At 37.6% G+C, this 16,643-nt stretch overlaps 1 protein-coding gene across 13 annotated transcripts in view; it reads right to left on the bottom strand.

Annotated features, from left to right (window-relative positions):
• The window catches only part of MAP7 (microtubule associated protein 7), a 110,485-nt gene that overhangs the window by 32,149 nt on the left and 61,693 nt on the right, over window positions 1-16,643 (bottom strand). For 9 of the 13 annotated variants that reach the window (XM_032102078.1, XM_032102069.1, XM_032102070.1 and 6 more), the window contains exons 2-6: window positions 16,020-16,088; window positions 11,247-11,324; window positions 3,041-3,204; window positions 2,180-2,291; window positions 1,209-1,295 (exon numbers count right to left, since the gene is read on the bottom strand). In XM_032102078.1, coding sequence (XP_031957969.1) covers window positions 1,209-1,295; window positions 2,180-2,291; window positions 3,041-3,204; window positions 11,247-11,324; window positions 16,020-16,088 — 510 coding nt within the window. The remainder of the gene's footprint in view (window positions 1-1,208; window positions 1,296-2,179; window positions 2,292-3,040; window positions 3,205-11,246; window positions 11,325-16,019; window positions 16,089-16,643) is intronic. The other 4 variants (XM_032102073.1, XM_032102074.1, XM_032102076.1 and 1 more) reach the window with 1 other exon arrangement.

Raw genomic sequence — 16,643 nt, 5'->3', positions numbered from 1 at the left:
AAATATTATTTGCCATTGTTTATTTATGACAAATGTATTAACACTGTATTTACCTGTTCTGTCCTAATAGATTAAATTTTACTCACTGTGTACAAAAAAATTTCATAGAAATAGAGTATATGAAAAATACCTTAACTCTCCCCAGTTCTATGAACTATATAGGATTCACCATAACTGGTTAGACTGAAGAAAGATTCTCCCTACCCCATGTGATTATATGCAGGCTTTAATGTTAGAATGACTTGGCGAGGGCATAGAACTGGCAGACTGGATACTGGGAGGGGAATGAAACTCAGAAATGGGTTTTAAAAAAGGAGACATCTAAATGTTATAACTAAGAACAAGACCTCTGTAGGCTGGCAAGATGATCCCACATTGATCTATGGGGTAAATTGGAGAATGCCCTGTGCAAGTCATTACTGGAGACACAATGTTCAGGCTTCCTGAGAACAGAACAGTATTTGTGGGAATGGGGTGGTGATTTTGATCTCATGTCTCATCTGCCACTGAGAAACTACGTAGTGTATCAGTACAGCCATAAAGTTTCTACATATGGCAGAAAGGCTGTACTGCATAAACTGACTTTCTGAAGATGACAAATGACAATATTGAAAATCACCTCTGCTACTAGGCAGGACAACATTTCTCGTGTCAATGAACCTTATTTAAATGAATGACATTCAGCATAAGGATTTGCATACAAATGTCAGCAATACGCATCCTATAAATGTAGAATAGGCCAAATGCAATCTATTGCCTGGAAAATTGCTGCTTTCTTTATCCAAAAAAAACCCAAAAAAGAAACAACAACAAAAAAGGAATTAAAATACCCATGAGCAACAAAATGGCCAACGCAGCTGGTTATGTGTCTGTGTTCATGCGCAAAATAATTGTAAATCCTGCGTGCAGTATGCAAAAAGTGTTTTAGAAAATAACAAAATATTCAAATTTCCTCTCCTTGAATTCCAGTAGATAGAACATTATGCTTCATTTCAGTGAATTGTGCCAAATCTTTAGAGTCAGCCGGCAGTAACTCTCCACCATAAAAACAAACAATAATGAAAAATCTGGTACTAACAACAGTTCTAATCTATCAGCATGGTGTTAAGCATGCATTGCAACTACATGAGGGTGGTTTAGTTACTGATGATCTCACTTCCTGAGAACTAGCTATGGGTAAGGGAATAACAAACCACAGCATTATGTACCAGGTTTTCTAGCACCACCCAGAGATTTGAAGTGGTGCTCCAGGCCTGCTAAATCGAGAAAGGTGAATGATGATTCAAAAAAATAACCTAGGGACAGAATGCAAGACAATGATTTTTCACATAAAATAAAATAAAAATCAAGTAAGTTATACAAAGTTAAGCAAAAAAGTAACCTTTTATGAAAAATAACTGTTTATTGAATTTATATATGACAAAGATTTCAGAGCATTCTTTTCTCAATTTTTTTTTTTCCCCTGATGAAAGGTTGGACACATTGAAACTAGAATAGGAAGAAAAGAACTTTAAGTATAACTTTTTGTTAAAAGAAGTAAAGGAAAAGTTCTCTTTTTGGGGTGTTGATTCATATTTAACAGGGCATATACACATTAATGATTGGCAGATTAAGTTAGAGAAGATAATTGGGGAAAAAAAGCATACAGCTAAAATTCACTTAAATTTCCAATCTTTAAGTTTCTTTAGGGGAAGAAAAGGGACTTCTATTTCCCAAAATATCAGTGCAAGGCACAGATAGCTTATCACACAGAACAATTTTTCTTCCTTGTGTCTACTTTAATCTCAGTATTTGGTCATTTCCACCAGACCTACTTTTTGAGACGCATAGGTAGCATTTGCCACAGTAGCTCATATCACAAGATTGACACAGCACAAGCACACCCACATATACACTCACGAACAACAGCAAAGCAGCAGAAGCGAGAAGCTGCAGCAAGGGAGTTACAGAATTAGTCAACTCCTGAAACAAGCTGTAACTTTTGTTCAGATTTCTCCTTGTTATCTTTTTGCTACACAAGAATGTCACAAACATGCCATTGCTAACAATAATAGGACCAAGAGCAAAGAATTCAAACTAACATACACTGAGTCATCCTTCCTTTCAGAAGAAGAAAAGTAAATGCCAGTTAGCTGGAGGGGAAGGGAAACTGGCAGGCAAAGCAAGCCTCCCTCTTTACCTGTGTTATTAATGCGGTTGTGTAGTGCTCCTCCCCAGGACCACCTGTTTTGCCTTTGTTTTGGCTTCTGGCTTCTTTCAATTGTGCGACGTACAACGGCTTCATGTCGTTCCTTAAGTACAACAGGATAATACATTTGGATGCTATTGGGCTTTTAACTGCATTTTTTCATCAAACCCTGCTACCCTCCATCCACATGGGCAAAACCAAGCTGGCAGCTTACTATTGTGTTTAAGCTTATGTGCTGCCTACTGAGACACACACCAGAACAAAATTAAGCAGCAAGTAAGCCATAAATAAGTTAGAATGTTAACTGAAATTTTGAAAAGGTAAGATCTTGTGTAGTGGCCCCGCCGCTATACAAACACATCCTAGTGCTACTTCCCATCTACTAAATACCAGAGGAGTGGGAGAGATAGGAAACCAAACACCCACAAGGATGAGGTGACTTACACAGGATCACACTGCACGTACTTCCCAGGTTAACTGAGACAAATCAGCCAAGAGCATATTTCATTACACACTGATTTTTAAAAGGTCTTCTTAGAGCAACTTATATTTAACTACCCTTAAACTGAATGGCTAAGAATTTACAGATAACCCTACAAACCTGACCCAATTTGTGTTTTTCTGCATGAGTTTGCGCAGTGCCATACACTGTAATCCAGGCATGCTCAAACTTCACTGCATTTGATTCATAACAGAAGCAGTACCTGTGCTTAAAATCCTTCCAACACACTCTGTCATACTGACCATGGTTCATGTTGCATTTTTTACATAAGCTCCTGGAGAAGAAGGTTGATAGTACCGTATCTTATGGCAAAAGAAGTTGAAAAGTGTTTTCATGACATTCATTCTTACCTTCTCCTCTTCTAGTTTCTGCCTTCGCTTTTCCTCTACGGCTGCTCGCCTTCTCTCTTCCTTTAGTCTCTGCTCTTCCAGCTTCTTTCTGCGCTCCTCTAGGTGTTTTTCATAATGTTGCCGTGCTCTCTCTTCTCTTTCTAACCAGACAGATTCTCTCGCAGCTGTGAGAAAAATCAGAAATAAAAGTATTAACTTGCTTTATGCAATGAAGTCTTTAATACATTTTGAATAACCAAAGTAGATGGAAAACCTTTAGAACTCATCTTCTTCAGACATATATAATATCCTTATCTCTCCTCCTGTATTAAAATGTACCCTGTCCACACATTGGTATCATTTAATCTCAATTTACTTATTATGAATTACCAACGGTTAAATTATTTGAGCATACAGTTTCTTCATGGAAGGAAGGATTTTTTGCTAGCTTAAAATGCCTAAATACTGAAGTCAGATGTATGTGAACAAACTTCTGTTACACAAACCATGATAATTCTCTGTAGTATTTTACTGAAAAAATACCAGAAAAAGAGAGATAAAACTATCATAACTTTCACCTTTACTGATTAATACAGATCTCTTATGATAGAAGTGGCTGGGATGAGAATTCTAGCACCTGGACCAACAGAAGGAAGGAAGTTATCCACCAAAGAAGTCTAAAGGTAAATATTAATCTGTCACATGATTCCACTTCTTCACAGCTTCAAACAACATGTTTCAGAAGAACTAATCAAGACAAATCAAGAAGCCCTACACAAGATCAATTTTTCTCTGTATCAGGGTCTGAATTTTCATGAATTTTGTAGAACGCAGGCTTAAGCTGCAGTCCACATGAAACCATTGATGTAGAATAGTCTGGATCTCTCCCCACTGCTGCCTTGAAAGCTTTGGGGCCCAGAAGAGTGGAACTAGATTGTTCCCTTATGCAACATCATATGTTTGCAGTCTAAGTTAGAGCTACCTTCACATAGGAAGTGCTCCAGACCCTTACAGTATTCTTTCACCATAGTGGTTCATAAATGAATAAAAAAAACCAAAAACCCAACCACAGCAAACCAACCTACCACAAAAAACCCCAAATCTAGCACACAGATCCTGTTACACAGACCCTGAACACACTAAGTAACCCAAACAACGTAGTTGTTCAAAACGAATTTAATCAAACCATTTTGCAGAAGTTTTGAAAAATCTATTCTCTTTGAAAGAGCTAAGAGCATCTAAGAAGCATAACTGCATATATCTCATGAAAATCCAGCTAGATACAGCATGTCAGCTTTTAATGAATAGTCACTTATGTACAGACTCTAATGATCATATCAAGACAAGCCACTGCTGTGAGCCACAAGACTTCCACAGATCCTGTGATGAACTGGCTTTTTTGTGCCTGGAATCTTCTTATAGTGGCAACCTAGCACAAAAAAGCTCTTTGGTTGTCTGCTGAAAATTAATAAATTAAGAAAAGCAAAAAGAAGCCCCAACAGCTTTCTTAACTGACATCACTGGAATATTAATTTGCCTATAAAAAACATGGAGATTATTTGTTCTTTCTGGTCTTAATGTAAATGGTTAGACTTTCTTGAGGTACTGTTTACGGTGATTTCCATAGGTTTCAGTCTGTCATGCTGATTAGAAACAGTAATGAAAATAGAACATTTGAACTTTTAAGACTAAATTCAAGAAGAGAAAGGCTGGAAATATATTTATGTACATTCTTAGTGATGGTAAGACAATCTGGATGCTGGACCTCTGGGTAGAACACTTATCTTCAGCTTTCTGCTCCTCAGGGAAGGAATGATAAAAATCACACTTTTGTGATACAGCAAGACAGCTCAATAACAGAAAGACATATTAGTGATGGATTAACCAAGGAAAATGGAAGTGTTTGGCTGGAATAATTTTTAACAAAAATAATAGATCTGATTCAAAACAAATACCAAAGCTACATCTTTCCATCATCTTTAAGCTACAGGCAAAAAGCAGCAGAAAATGTGCGCTCATCTGCTAACATAAGGAAGTTACTAATTTTATGCTTGGACCAAGTATTTAACAAGCACATGAAAGTATGATTTATGATACATCTGTTTGCTGAAAAAAGTGTAACATCTATTTTCATAATTTAACTTTTTTTGAAGATAGAGAAATAATCTTAACTACTTTTAATTTTTTTTCAAGTATCAATTCCTTAATTTTATTCTGTTAGAGAATCAAAGGAGAACATCTGCTTTGTTTTCACTGCTTCCTATATATGCACTACTGACATTCTTCTGTGAACTTAAGGGCTCAGTTTTTACCACCTATAAGGTAGGTATGTACAGTGAGATAAGTTAGTGTCCTTAGATATATAAGGGTACCTTCAGGGAAAATAAGAAGTTTAAAATAACATTTTTATTTCATTCTTATGTTCCTATTTATGAATTTACAGAAACATTTTCCTGCCACCCCACACAGAAATGAACAAATTGTCTTCTAGAATAAAAAGTTTACTCTTTAGACCTCTGATCTAACGTAAAAAATTAGGGATATATTAAGCTTTATTCTGGACACACAGGTGTGCTTCTAGAAGCACACCATCAAATGCCTTGCTGATAGAAAGAATCAGCAGATGAGCCTACAGAAAACTGAAGGTATCTTTAAAAGGTTTAATCAACCTGAAAGAGCAGCCAATTTGAGGATGTCAAAGGGAAGAATACCTACTTTTATGATGGCGAGTATGGTCCAACAAAAAGGCCTTTTCTTGGGCCTGAGCATTAATAGGTTCATGATCCTTCTCTCCCTTGTCTGACAACATGCAAGATTCATTCAAGGAAAGTTTGGTCATCATTCAGATAGCACCTGCATGCTGAAAGCTTGAATTCCATAGTAACAACTACATTAAAGCTGGTAAGTACAAACAAAAGTCACAGCCTGGTCCATTTTCTATTTCATTCCTTAGTACAATCAATACATTTGAACACAGTCATGTGCTATAAGGACACAAAAGTAGAGCATAAAAACAAGATTTAGAAACTGAGCCCTAGAAATGCTGTTAAATACCTTCTGCTTGTTTGCAAACTAGTAATGCTGGATTAGATTACAAAGCAACATAATTAAGGCTGTGTTTCGGACACCTCTGAAGTGAATAACAGAGCAAGAGAAAACAAGGTCAATCAAGAAAGAGAAACTCCAATATTAAGAGACACATAAGACTTGAAACCAATTAATTTTACACTGGAATTAACTAAGGTAATGTGGAAGATGTTAGCTGCACATCGTGCATGTTTCTTTTTCGGAAACAATTTTGTAGCTTCTTTCCCCAACCATGCACACACAGAACTATTCTTTGCAGGGGTTTTAGGCTGTGAGGGAAGGAGGAGCATGTACTAAGTGTCAAAGCCTTTACTTTTTGTGTATCTATGTGAAGTAAACAACGTGTCCCCAGATTCTCTTTTTCTGTCCCTTCTACTGTCTCTTCACTCCTTTTTCTTCTGGTTTACTGCCTATATAAAGGCAGATCAGTCTAGCACCACGCTTTCTCAGTCTGCCTTTTGACTCCACCTCAGATGGACAGCTTACCTGAGTAAAGATCCTATAATCTTTGTCAATCTTCCCAGCCTTTATCTTTTCTAACTTTACAGCACTGACCTCAGCAATAGCTTTCTCCTCTGACCGCTCTTTCACCTTTGCTCACTGCCAGCTCTGCACCAAGGCTGTGATTGCCTCATTGCTGCATTAGCAGTAAAATGGATCAGTGATGTTTTAACCATACCTAAAAATGGGGACGTTACACAGAAGCGGCTGACTGAACGAATCAGAAGGTGAACTTCAGAGCTGTAATTAAAGGTGAAGTTAATGTGAGATTCTCTAAGCCAACCTTTCCCCAGTAACCATGCTCTGAGGGACATACATCACAGAAATTTTTAAACTAGTCTTCCTTAAAAATTGTTTTCTTGTCTTATAAACCCTTTCGCCATCCAAGTTCTCCAAGCAGATCCCAAAATTATTCATATGCTAGGGTCAATGATTCCCAGTTTCTGTGGGGCTTCTTTCTGTGGAAATGTTGGATAAAGTTCTGCCCCCAAGTGCCAAGGAAGAAAATAGACCAGAAGGAATTTACTCACAGAAAAAAATTGTAATTTTTATTAATGTTACTATTTTGCCAATGATCACTTTCAAATGGGACAGGAATCTGCATGGTAATGTGATTTTTAAAATACTATTTTAATGCTTATGCCTGTAAGTATTAAGAATTTAATGAATTTAGCAAACTTGAAACTCAGACACATTCTAAGAACTAAGATTAATCACTCCTCATTTAAGGAGGCGTGCTAAGTCAAAAGGCAGTGTTACCATCTTTTGTTCCCAATGCCAGAAATGAAATGAACCACGTGTCCTTGTCAGGATCACAATAGTGATTAAAAAAAGGTCAGACTTCAAGCAGGATTAGTGTAGATAAAACATGCACAGAAGTGAGACTTAAAACTGTTTTCTCAAGAATCAGGGACCAAGATACTGCTAAGTAGTAACATGAAAATTCTTCTTTGCTAGGCCACTACCTAAGGTTACCAGAATGAAACCTTTTTTAAAATCCCAGTTACTTTTCCTGTTGAAAAACACATTTTGATTTTTCTTTCTGGTTAGGCAGGACCAGGTCTATGCTCTGGAACCAGAGACTAACGGGCATGGAACAACTTTCACCTCTACTATTAGACTTCTACCCTCCAAAATGGTGACAGCACTTAATCAGCACATGCAGAAAAGCCCATGGACCTTCCCTGCCAATTCCCAAACCTTGTCTGGGAATCAGGAAGCAGACAGCTAGTTGGCTGGAGCCAAAACCCTGCCAGGATCCATTAAAATAGCTTTAGAGCAAGAACAATTAAGTTTTAGCACCAGGGAATACTCTTCAGCACTGTTAAATTTGGCTGTACAGATACAATCATTATGGCAGATAAGGGTAAAGTCCACATGATGAAAAAGCAGTAGTTTTCAGTAAAATTTTCCAGTTTGACCAGGCCATCTACCATGTTTGCCTTCATAAACAAGTCAGTTCCAACATGTGTGTGTCTCAGCATCCAGTGCCAGAACACAGCTGCTCAGCCTGACACATGTAAAGTGCGAAGCAGGAGCCAGAAATGTGATAGCTCCCTTTGCTCTGGCCTCTGGGAACAGTCCCATTTGACAGCTATCACCCTCACCTACCACTGCCTCTCTTGGGATTTCCATCTTGCACAATCCAAGAGGGTTAGTCTCACACAGAGAGATCTGATATCTATGTTTTAAAGGACAGATGTTAACTTTTATGCATAGGTGCTGTGGGAAAGAGCACTAGTGGAAAGAGCACAAAAATGAAAACGTGGTTACTAAAAAGCAAGTGACAATACTGGAACCATTACTTAGAAATTCAAGCAAGAGCACCCAAATAATCCTTTAAATGTCTGAATGTGCATATCAGCAATACACACATTAACAAGTGGCCAGGAGAATAAAAAGATTGAAACAAACCCCCGTCCCAAAATTGATACAACTTCAGTCATGCAAAATAGACTGCACAGAAAAATGTCAAAGAATTAATATTTTTGGAGTGTTGGGATGGCATTTCAAAAGCAATGCCTTTCCTACAGTGAAGGAACTAAAAAATCATTCCTTCTTGATGGCGTGATTTGCTGATTGTGTCCCTGTGTATCTTCTGTGTTATCTAAAGAAAGGCCCAAACCAAAATGTGAATATACTAAAGGTGAAAGGGGCATTTTTGGAGAAGCTTCTTTAATCTTTTCAATTAGGTGGCTGAACATGATTCTCAAGAAACAGCAGATACCGACAGTCCCAGCACATATATATATATGCTATATATATCCAGACAACAAAAATGACAGCATTTCCTACTCTCTGAACTCTAATTAAAAACAAGAATTAGACACCCAAGTGTGCTAAGTAGGATAAGACTGCTAAAATACTATTTCCAGGTGCAAGCAAATCCTCAAGAGTTCAGAGCACACACCAACCCACTTTACCACAGGAAAGCCAAATCTATCACAGCACAGCAGAACTTGAAAAAAATTAAAACTTGAGAGTAAAAAAAGCGGGGAAGAAAAAGGTCTTAAATCATCTGTCCTGCAACATCAGAATATTGCCCAATAAATAAACATAATCCTTATTAAACTGGTACTCCACATGTTCTTAACAGAAGGGTCAAACGACTTAATTTTCCTCAAAAGGCTGGTAACGACCTCCAGGAGTTCAAGCTGCTGAAAGTACAAAACACCAGCTCTACACCTAGAGAGCTGAGCACTGTCTTTTCCTTTTTTTTTACAGCAAAGAATAATTTTACTTTAGGTATGACTGAAATTCTCAACTTCTGCTTAAGAAGAAGTCTTTGCTAAACCTGACAGATCCCCTGAATCAAAAGGAAAGGAATTAAGTTTAAATCCAACCTAATTCTATTGAAAAAAAAAAAATTCCCTCCTTCAGTTGCTTTACTGCTGCATGGCTGATGTCCCAGTATTAACAAAATCCAACTTTAATTTTTAGCAAGACACATTTATGTAACAATATTATACAACTTAATGTTTAAGAGCGACAGCTTAGGAACTTCTTTGCTGTGGTTCACATGACATGAGTGACTGATTATCTAGGTTCTGCACTAAAATAAAATAAAATAAAATAAAATAAAATAAAATAAAATAAAATAAAATAAATTTGCATGCCATTGTAAAAATCATTGCTTTGCTGTACTGGAACACAAATCTCGAGAAACAGCTCCTAAATCATAGCAGACAAATATACAGATGAAAGTACAATGCGACTTTCAATTTTCTTGTTAGTTCAAAATAATTCTTCATGCAAGAACACACAATACACCCATACATCATAGGGACATGCAGAACTCTCCCACTTGGAAATGAAGGATTCCATGTCAAGTTATAAAAACTCCTGATGTTGCTTTTATGTTGCTTTTAAAACATGTCACACAAAATGACACATTTCTCAACAGAAGTCATGTCCTTCTGGTAACAAATACTCATTTATCAATAGCTAAATCAAAGTTCACTTAAATTCAAGGAAAGCATCTTTCTCTACATTTGAGTAAAGCATTGTTATTACACAAGGATCAAACCTGAGAAAAAAACAAATTCAAGACATGGAACCAACATTTAAGAAAAATGAATTAAAATGGGCCAGTAACATCCATTTGCTCTGAAACCTGAAGAAACCAAGCCTACACATACCATTAACCTCAACTCGAGAAGCAGCTTTTCAGGGATTTGCAAACATCCTGTCATGTTACCCCTTGAGCAAGACAAAACCAAAACTTTCCTTTTCCCCTTCAAAACAATCCTAGTGCATGGCTACTGCAATGTTATAAGGTGCTGGAAAGAAGGGAGGATATAAATGCTATCAAGACCTAGATGACAATTAATCATGGCTCTTCAGGTTAGAAAAAGCAGCATAACTGTCTGGAGTTATAATATAGTTCAATAAACTTCCAGAAGTTAGAAATAGGAAATAAAGAACTTCTGTTTCTCAAGTCCTAAGAACAATTCAGCATTGAAAGAAATCAGAGTAAACATATAAAAAAAGAGGAAATACTTGCATTTCCCAATCTCCCAATTACCACAGAACTTTGTGGCAACCAAACATATAAATGTTGTTCAGAAAGCCACCACTATGGCTTGACATAATTCTTAATTCTCTCACCACCATACTCAGTATACTGCCCGTCAGTAGTCACTTGTTAAGTAGCCCTCACTATTCGCTTGAACTGTGTTATACATATTCAGGCACAGGTGACATAAGATATTGAGCACATCTATTTGAAACCTACTAAAGGTTTGACCTGAAAAAAGTACCCCAAGTTTACATTAAAAAATTCAAACCATACATTGGCAACAAATTCTGCAATTCTATTTCATGGTATTCAACATTTTAAGTAGTCTAATCTTAATTGGTAAAATATTCTACAACTTCAAAATTCCATTTACATCAGTGAAGCTCCCTTGCATGATTTCATAATTAAACCTACTTTTCATTCACATTCATAAAAAGGGTGAGAAATATAGTACTGATGAACTAAAAGATCTACTTTAAAGATATGGTAGTGTATCTAAAATGACACTATTGCATATCTAGCACTATCATTTTGCTGAATGCCCCTAAAAGTAAACTGGCCATAACACTGCATGCACATGATAGTCCATTAAAAACAAACAAAAATCAGAGCAGGCCTTACCTAGCTGTTTTTCTCGTTCTTCTCTTCGTTCTCTGGCAAGCCGCTGCCTGTCATCAACCCTTAGTACTGTTGGATGATCTACAAATGGAGGAAGAGAAGTATTAGGCACATAGCAGAAAATCAAGTACTACCAAACCCAAAATTTTAGGAAAATGGCTGTCAAACAACTCTATTTATTCTGCTAAAATAGAACATATTTTCAGAAATCCATCTTATTAAAAAACCCCAGAAAACTGATAATTAGAATGCACTCGTATTTTTTAAGATGTACAATACTTCCAAAGAATAGACTAAGGTGTAACTGTGAATACCCAGCCAGACTACCACTTGTGAAAACCCAGGAAGAAGCTTTGTTTTGTTTCCAAGCCTAAAACAACTTGGCTGCTAGAGAGCATTCTGAAAAAATACTGTTTATTATTCCTGTCTCTCAGAAACGGATCCACAGGAAAATCTACTATAATAAAGCATCGTCTTTCCCTTGATAATGCCTCAGGACAACCAAGAATCCCTATTTCACGACACAAGAACCTCAGCACCCAAGCAAAACACTGATCGGGCTGAGTAGTTCTAAAGTAGTTCTGGCCAAGCTTCTGGAAACAGCATGATATTGATCTCAAAAGATGTTTGTGTGCACATGTGTTAAAAACTCTGGAAAATATATTAAAGGCAGTGAGGGCATCACATGCATGGACTGGTATAACACCAGTTGAGTAAGATGATAGCTTTAACTGATCTTGTAGATTGAAATTTAGCTACATGAGTAGTTCACAACTGTCTGCAACTGGCCGCTTGGATCACAGCAGTTAGACTAAGATAATATGAAAAATCTCTGTCAGAGCCCAGGCTTGACTTTAAACATTCAGGTTTGGTTGGAAAAACATCACTTGCTCAGTGATGATTCTGGAAGACAACAAAGTGCTGAACAGCTAGCATCCGACTTCCAGTCTCAGCAATGGAGCTGTTCCAGACAAAGGGAACAAAATCCAAGTTAGCAATTCATCTCAGCATGCTGCCAAAACTAATTTCCTACTCAGCCTGTTCTGTTAAACCTGGAAAGCTCTTAATTTTATGCTTTTTTCAGTAGCACCGAAAAAGTCTGCTTTGCATAAGAACACAATAAACAAAAAACCCACAGAAAAATAAAAAAGATTTCTGGATCTAAATAAATGGTCTGGTTAATTTTAGTATTGAGGGAAACTCAGTTTTAAAGTATTTTAAGATAAAGAATTACCTAGAATACTGTCACCATTAAAGTGCACAAGACAACAGAGTCTTTTCACTATTCACTGTGAATTTACATGTAAGCAACTTGTAAAAACATGCAGAGTCAGCCTACTTGTGTATAGGCTGCATACCTACGAAAAAAAGTTATTAGCAAACAATACAATGTGTCACAAAACTGAGGTTAAAGATATTCACAAAAGTGAGGCTGTGCTAGACTAATTTTGAAGAGTTATTTGAATTAGATTTAAAAAAAAATCAATAATGTGCATTTCATCCCCTAACAGAAGTTTCTGCATAAGCATGACAGGATTTCTTGGGTGAACCAGTTCACTAACAGCTATCTACAGTTTAATTACTCTTGAACTCCAATCAGTGAAAAACTATTATCTCAACAACTGTCAGACTAGAGCCCCAATTAAGAGTGTTAACAGCGATGCAAAGTAACAGCCGCAAGGAGAAAGCCCATCGCACAGTTGGCAGGGAGAACCTTCAAACACGAAAGCCCCAATGAAAGGTGCAGCAAGTGAACAGGTCACCAGCAAAGACAAAGGTAATCCATCACCCAGTTACAGGTCAAATCTTTAATGTTGGTTGACTAGCTCATGGTGCTGCCATTTATGACACTGCTCAGCCAGGCCGTGGCAGAGATTTGTCCACCGCATGGTGCATTTGGCTGATGTTCAGCAGTGTGCTGCCTCACACACAGTCCCTTTAGCACGCAGACACAGGTCAAAGGGGTAATAATATTCCTTCTCTCTTGTGACAGCACACAAGATTCACAAAACATGAATTTCTGTAGCATGAGTAATTAGTGCTTGTGGAATAATGCACATTTCCCCTGGAAAACGAGGATTCCCTTCAAGGGCTGTCAGCAAAGTCAATGTAACATTGAGTTGACAGAAAATGATGAGGCACTGGGGAAAAATGTAGAAACCTGCTTCTTTCAGAATATCCTTCCAGTGGGGTTTTTTTTTCCCTTTCTTGAGAAGAGAGATATCCCTACCGGGGAGAGGCAACAATTCTTCAAAGAGGCAGGAGGGTTACATGGACAGGCAAACTTAAAAGGTCTCCCTTAAGGATTCCTAATTATAAGCAAAGGAAGGAATAAAATAAATTTTTAAAGTTGCCCTCTGCCAGTCTGTTCGAAGAGATCCAATTATCTTTCCATATCACACACCTGAGTGTGTTCACACAAGAAGAGCCCCTCTCCCAATACCCCAGGATGTTAGAACAATCCTAAAGAATTCACATTAAGTTGCAGGCTATGCAGAGTGTAAGTGTGTCTTCAGTAACAAGCGATTTTGCATACATTTGGGATCACAAAGAGCTAAATCAATATTAGTACAAAGATGAGGGTAACACCTTTGTAGCAGACCATCATTGCATTTGCTCTGTTACATGCTGGAGCACATATTATGGGTGCAAGTCTTACACTGATACTTAAAATGTCTCCACTAAGCCTTGAAAATGATCCTTCATAGTTTGGCTACAAGCCCAACCTCCAACATTTGCATTCTGAATCCAGATGTTCTGCTGGCACCCCCAGTGCACAGCATCAATAGTTTCAAACTGTGGCAAAACAAAAGAGTTCATTGGGACTGCTCCCCATTTTATTTTTCATGTCTCTACTCATTAAAAACCCACCAGGCAAATACCTGGGGGATTAGCATTTCTTATTCAGTAGGAATACCAGGACAAACACACAAAGTACTTTGTACTCTCTCTTGTTCATATCCGTCATCAGGCGATAAGATTTAAGCTACTGCGAAAGGAGATGGGAAACATGTCAGCTGCAACAAATCCTGCAAGAATTTATCATTTTTTAGAGAAATAATTACCAACTGGGCATATGCAAAGCCTAACAGACAACACTCCGGGAAGACCCACATGCTGCTTTGGAAGTTGCAGTCTGGTTATGCTGCAATATGTGGGAACTCACACTCAACCACCTATTTCCCTTTACTTATGTAGCAGGCATGGGATTAAGCATTTGTATGATAGGGGTGTTTGGAGAATAAATAAGCCATAGTTCTATAAAGGAGAAATTAATTTTGTGCCTGCTGCTGGAAATTAAGCCTCTAAATTACATATGAAAACAGTATATGTCCATATATTTAGAACACTTACTGCGAGTTCAAAATAATTTTAATAAGTTAATAGTTAATTTTGAAAAGCTTAGAAGCTGTGAACAGTATTTATTTTGCAGAAATTCAGCACTGAAACATCAGTAGGTTTTTGTCCCTAATGATATCAACAAAAGAAAGAAACAAGTTTTACAAATCTTCTGTAGAACTGATACTCAATAAACTCTTAAGCACAGTTGATATTTGTAGCAATTAAGTTCCTAAATTAAAAATTTTCTTATACACTTTGTACATATGGCCAGTTTTTGTGGCTCATACTGTCAGCTACACTCTGCCTTCCCTCGCTCCAGCCCCAAGAATTTTGGATTCCTTTCTACACCCCAGCATAGATGAAGGGAAAATTGGAACAGTTAGGACCCCCTCCTGAGAAATGAAAACTGGATTAAACTATTGCAGAATAAAGTGAGTATTGAACACTGTCCAACATGAAGAGCTCTGGTTTTGCTGTGGAAGGAGGTAATGTTATCTTTATTTTCTCCTCTTTTTCCCACTGCCTATCTGACTGAGAGCAGCCATGAATCCTGTGCTTTGTGCAGGACCCAGCATGCCTGGCAGAGCATGTGAGGTGTGATCTGAACACAGACAGCACTGGGATTCCTTCCCTCCGGGGACATAGGCCAAAAGTACCCAGTTTGGGGATAGAGAAGAGTCCGTCAGTACAAAACAGTCACTGAGCTGCCAAGCTGTCAAGGACTTGAAAGGGGAATGTTACAGCGTGCCTAGTCCTCAGCAACACAAGCACCTCTGCTTTCTCAGGCATCTAAGCAAAATCATTTTTAACTGCATAATTTAATCTTGGGTACCTGAAATGCAACACAAGCAGAATTCAGATATCTAAGTCATCTTCTGGATCTTGGTCTAAGCATGCATGTGGAACAGACCCATGACACCAAGGACTACATTAAGCTTTTTAGTACATATACTTTCAACTGTGTAAGCAAACATGAATTAAATCCACACAATGTACCCGTGAGGTATGGTGAAGTAATGAGACACATTTGCCCACTGCATAGAGCCCATTACAGAATATGGCATGCTTTGTGGTAAGTGAAGAAATGCCTGAACAGAAGCACATTTATATAAAGCTCCAAATCTTTGCCTACAGCACATAATTCTCATTCATGCACAAATGCAAATACAGTGGCTTCTGTTGTCTTTTCTCACTTCCCAACCCTCATTCCTAAACTATTCTAAAATATAAGTAGATTTTTCCAGTTTTGCTTCATTGCAAACAATCACAGATTCCAGCCTATCCAAACATGAACAGTCACTGATACCAGTTTTGACTGAAACACTAAGTGAGGTACAAAAGCAACAAACTTTAGATGTTTCTGTGACAACAGCTGTTTTCCACACACCATTGAGGCAAACAACCTTGAAACACGGACCGTGTGGAATGGTGTACCTGGTTTAGTTCCAGCGTTGCTTTGTCCTGAAGTGACTTTCTTATCTTGTGTTTCAGAACCTTCAGTTGCTAAAATAAGGAAGAAAAGAAGATATTAATCAATGATTTTACTTAATAATAGGTCACTCACCTTATTATAATGAAACTTAAATATTGCTGGATTCCCTTTAAAATCACACTGTTCGAAGATGCAATCACCTTAATGCCATTCTACATCATTTTGCATAGAAAAAAAAACCCCAAAGGCTACACAGAAGGCATTGAAGCCACAACACAAGTTCCCGATTCAAGCTGAAGAAAGAGCCACAAGAAGATTGCATTTTAACAACATGTTTTAATAAGATGTATAAGATGACTTGCAGATCCCAGGTTTCTAAAGGTATGGTACAAGATACTGGTAAAAAACTTCTTTACAAATTTCTAACGCTCCCATAATGCAGGACTGAAGAGAGGACTGTTAATGACCTGAATGAAATCTAACGGAGGAGATATTCCCATTATTTGCAATAGACGTTTGATCAGGCCCTACCAGCCTAGAACAAGATGTAATTCTGGAGCTCTGAATGCCCTTTCAACAACCCTTTATAAAGAAAAAACCCCAGGTGATTCATTTCTATTATTCAA

Source organism: Corvus moneduloides, chromosome 3, assembly GCF_009650955.1.
Source record: "Corvus moneduloides isolate bCorMon1 chromosome 3, bCorMon1.pri, whole genome shotgun sequence".
Classification (NCBI taxonomy): Eukaryota; Metazoa; Chordata; class Aves; order Passeriformes; family Corvidae; genus Corvus; species Corvus moneduloides.
This window is presented reverse-complemented; position numbering and strand designations above follow the sequence as displayed.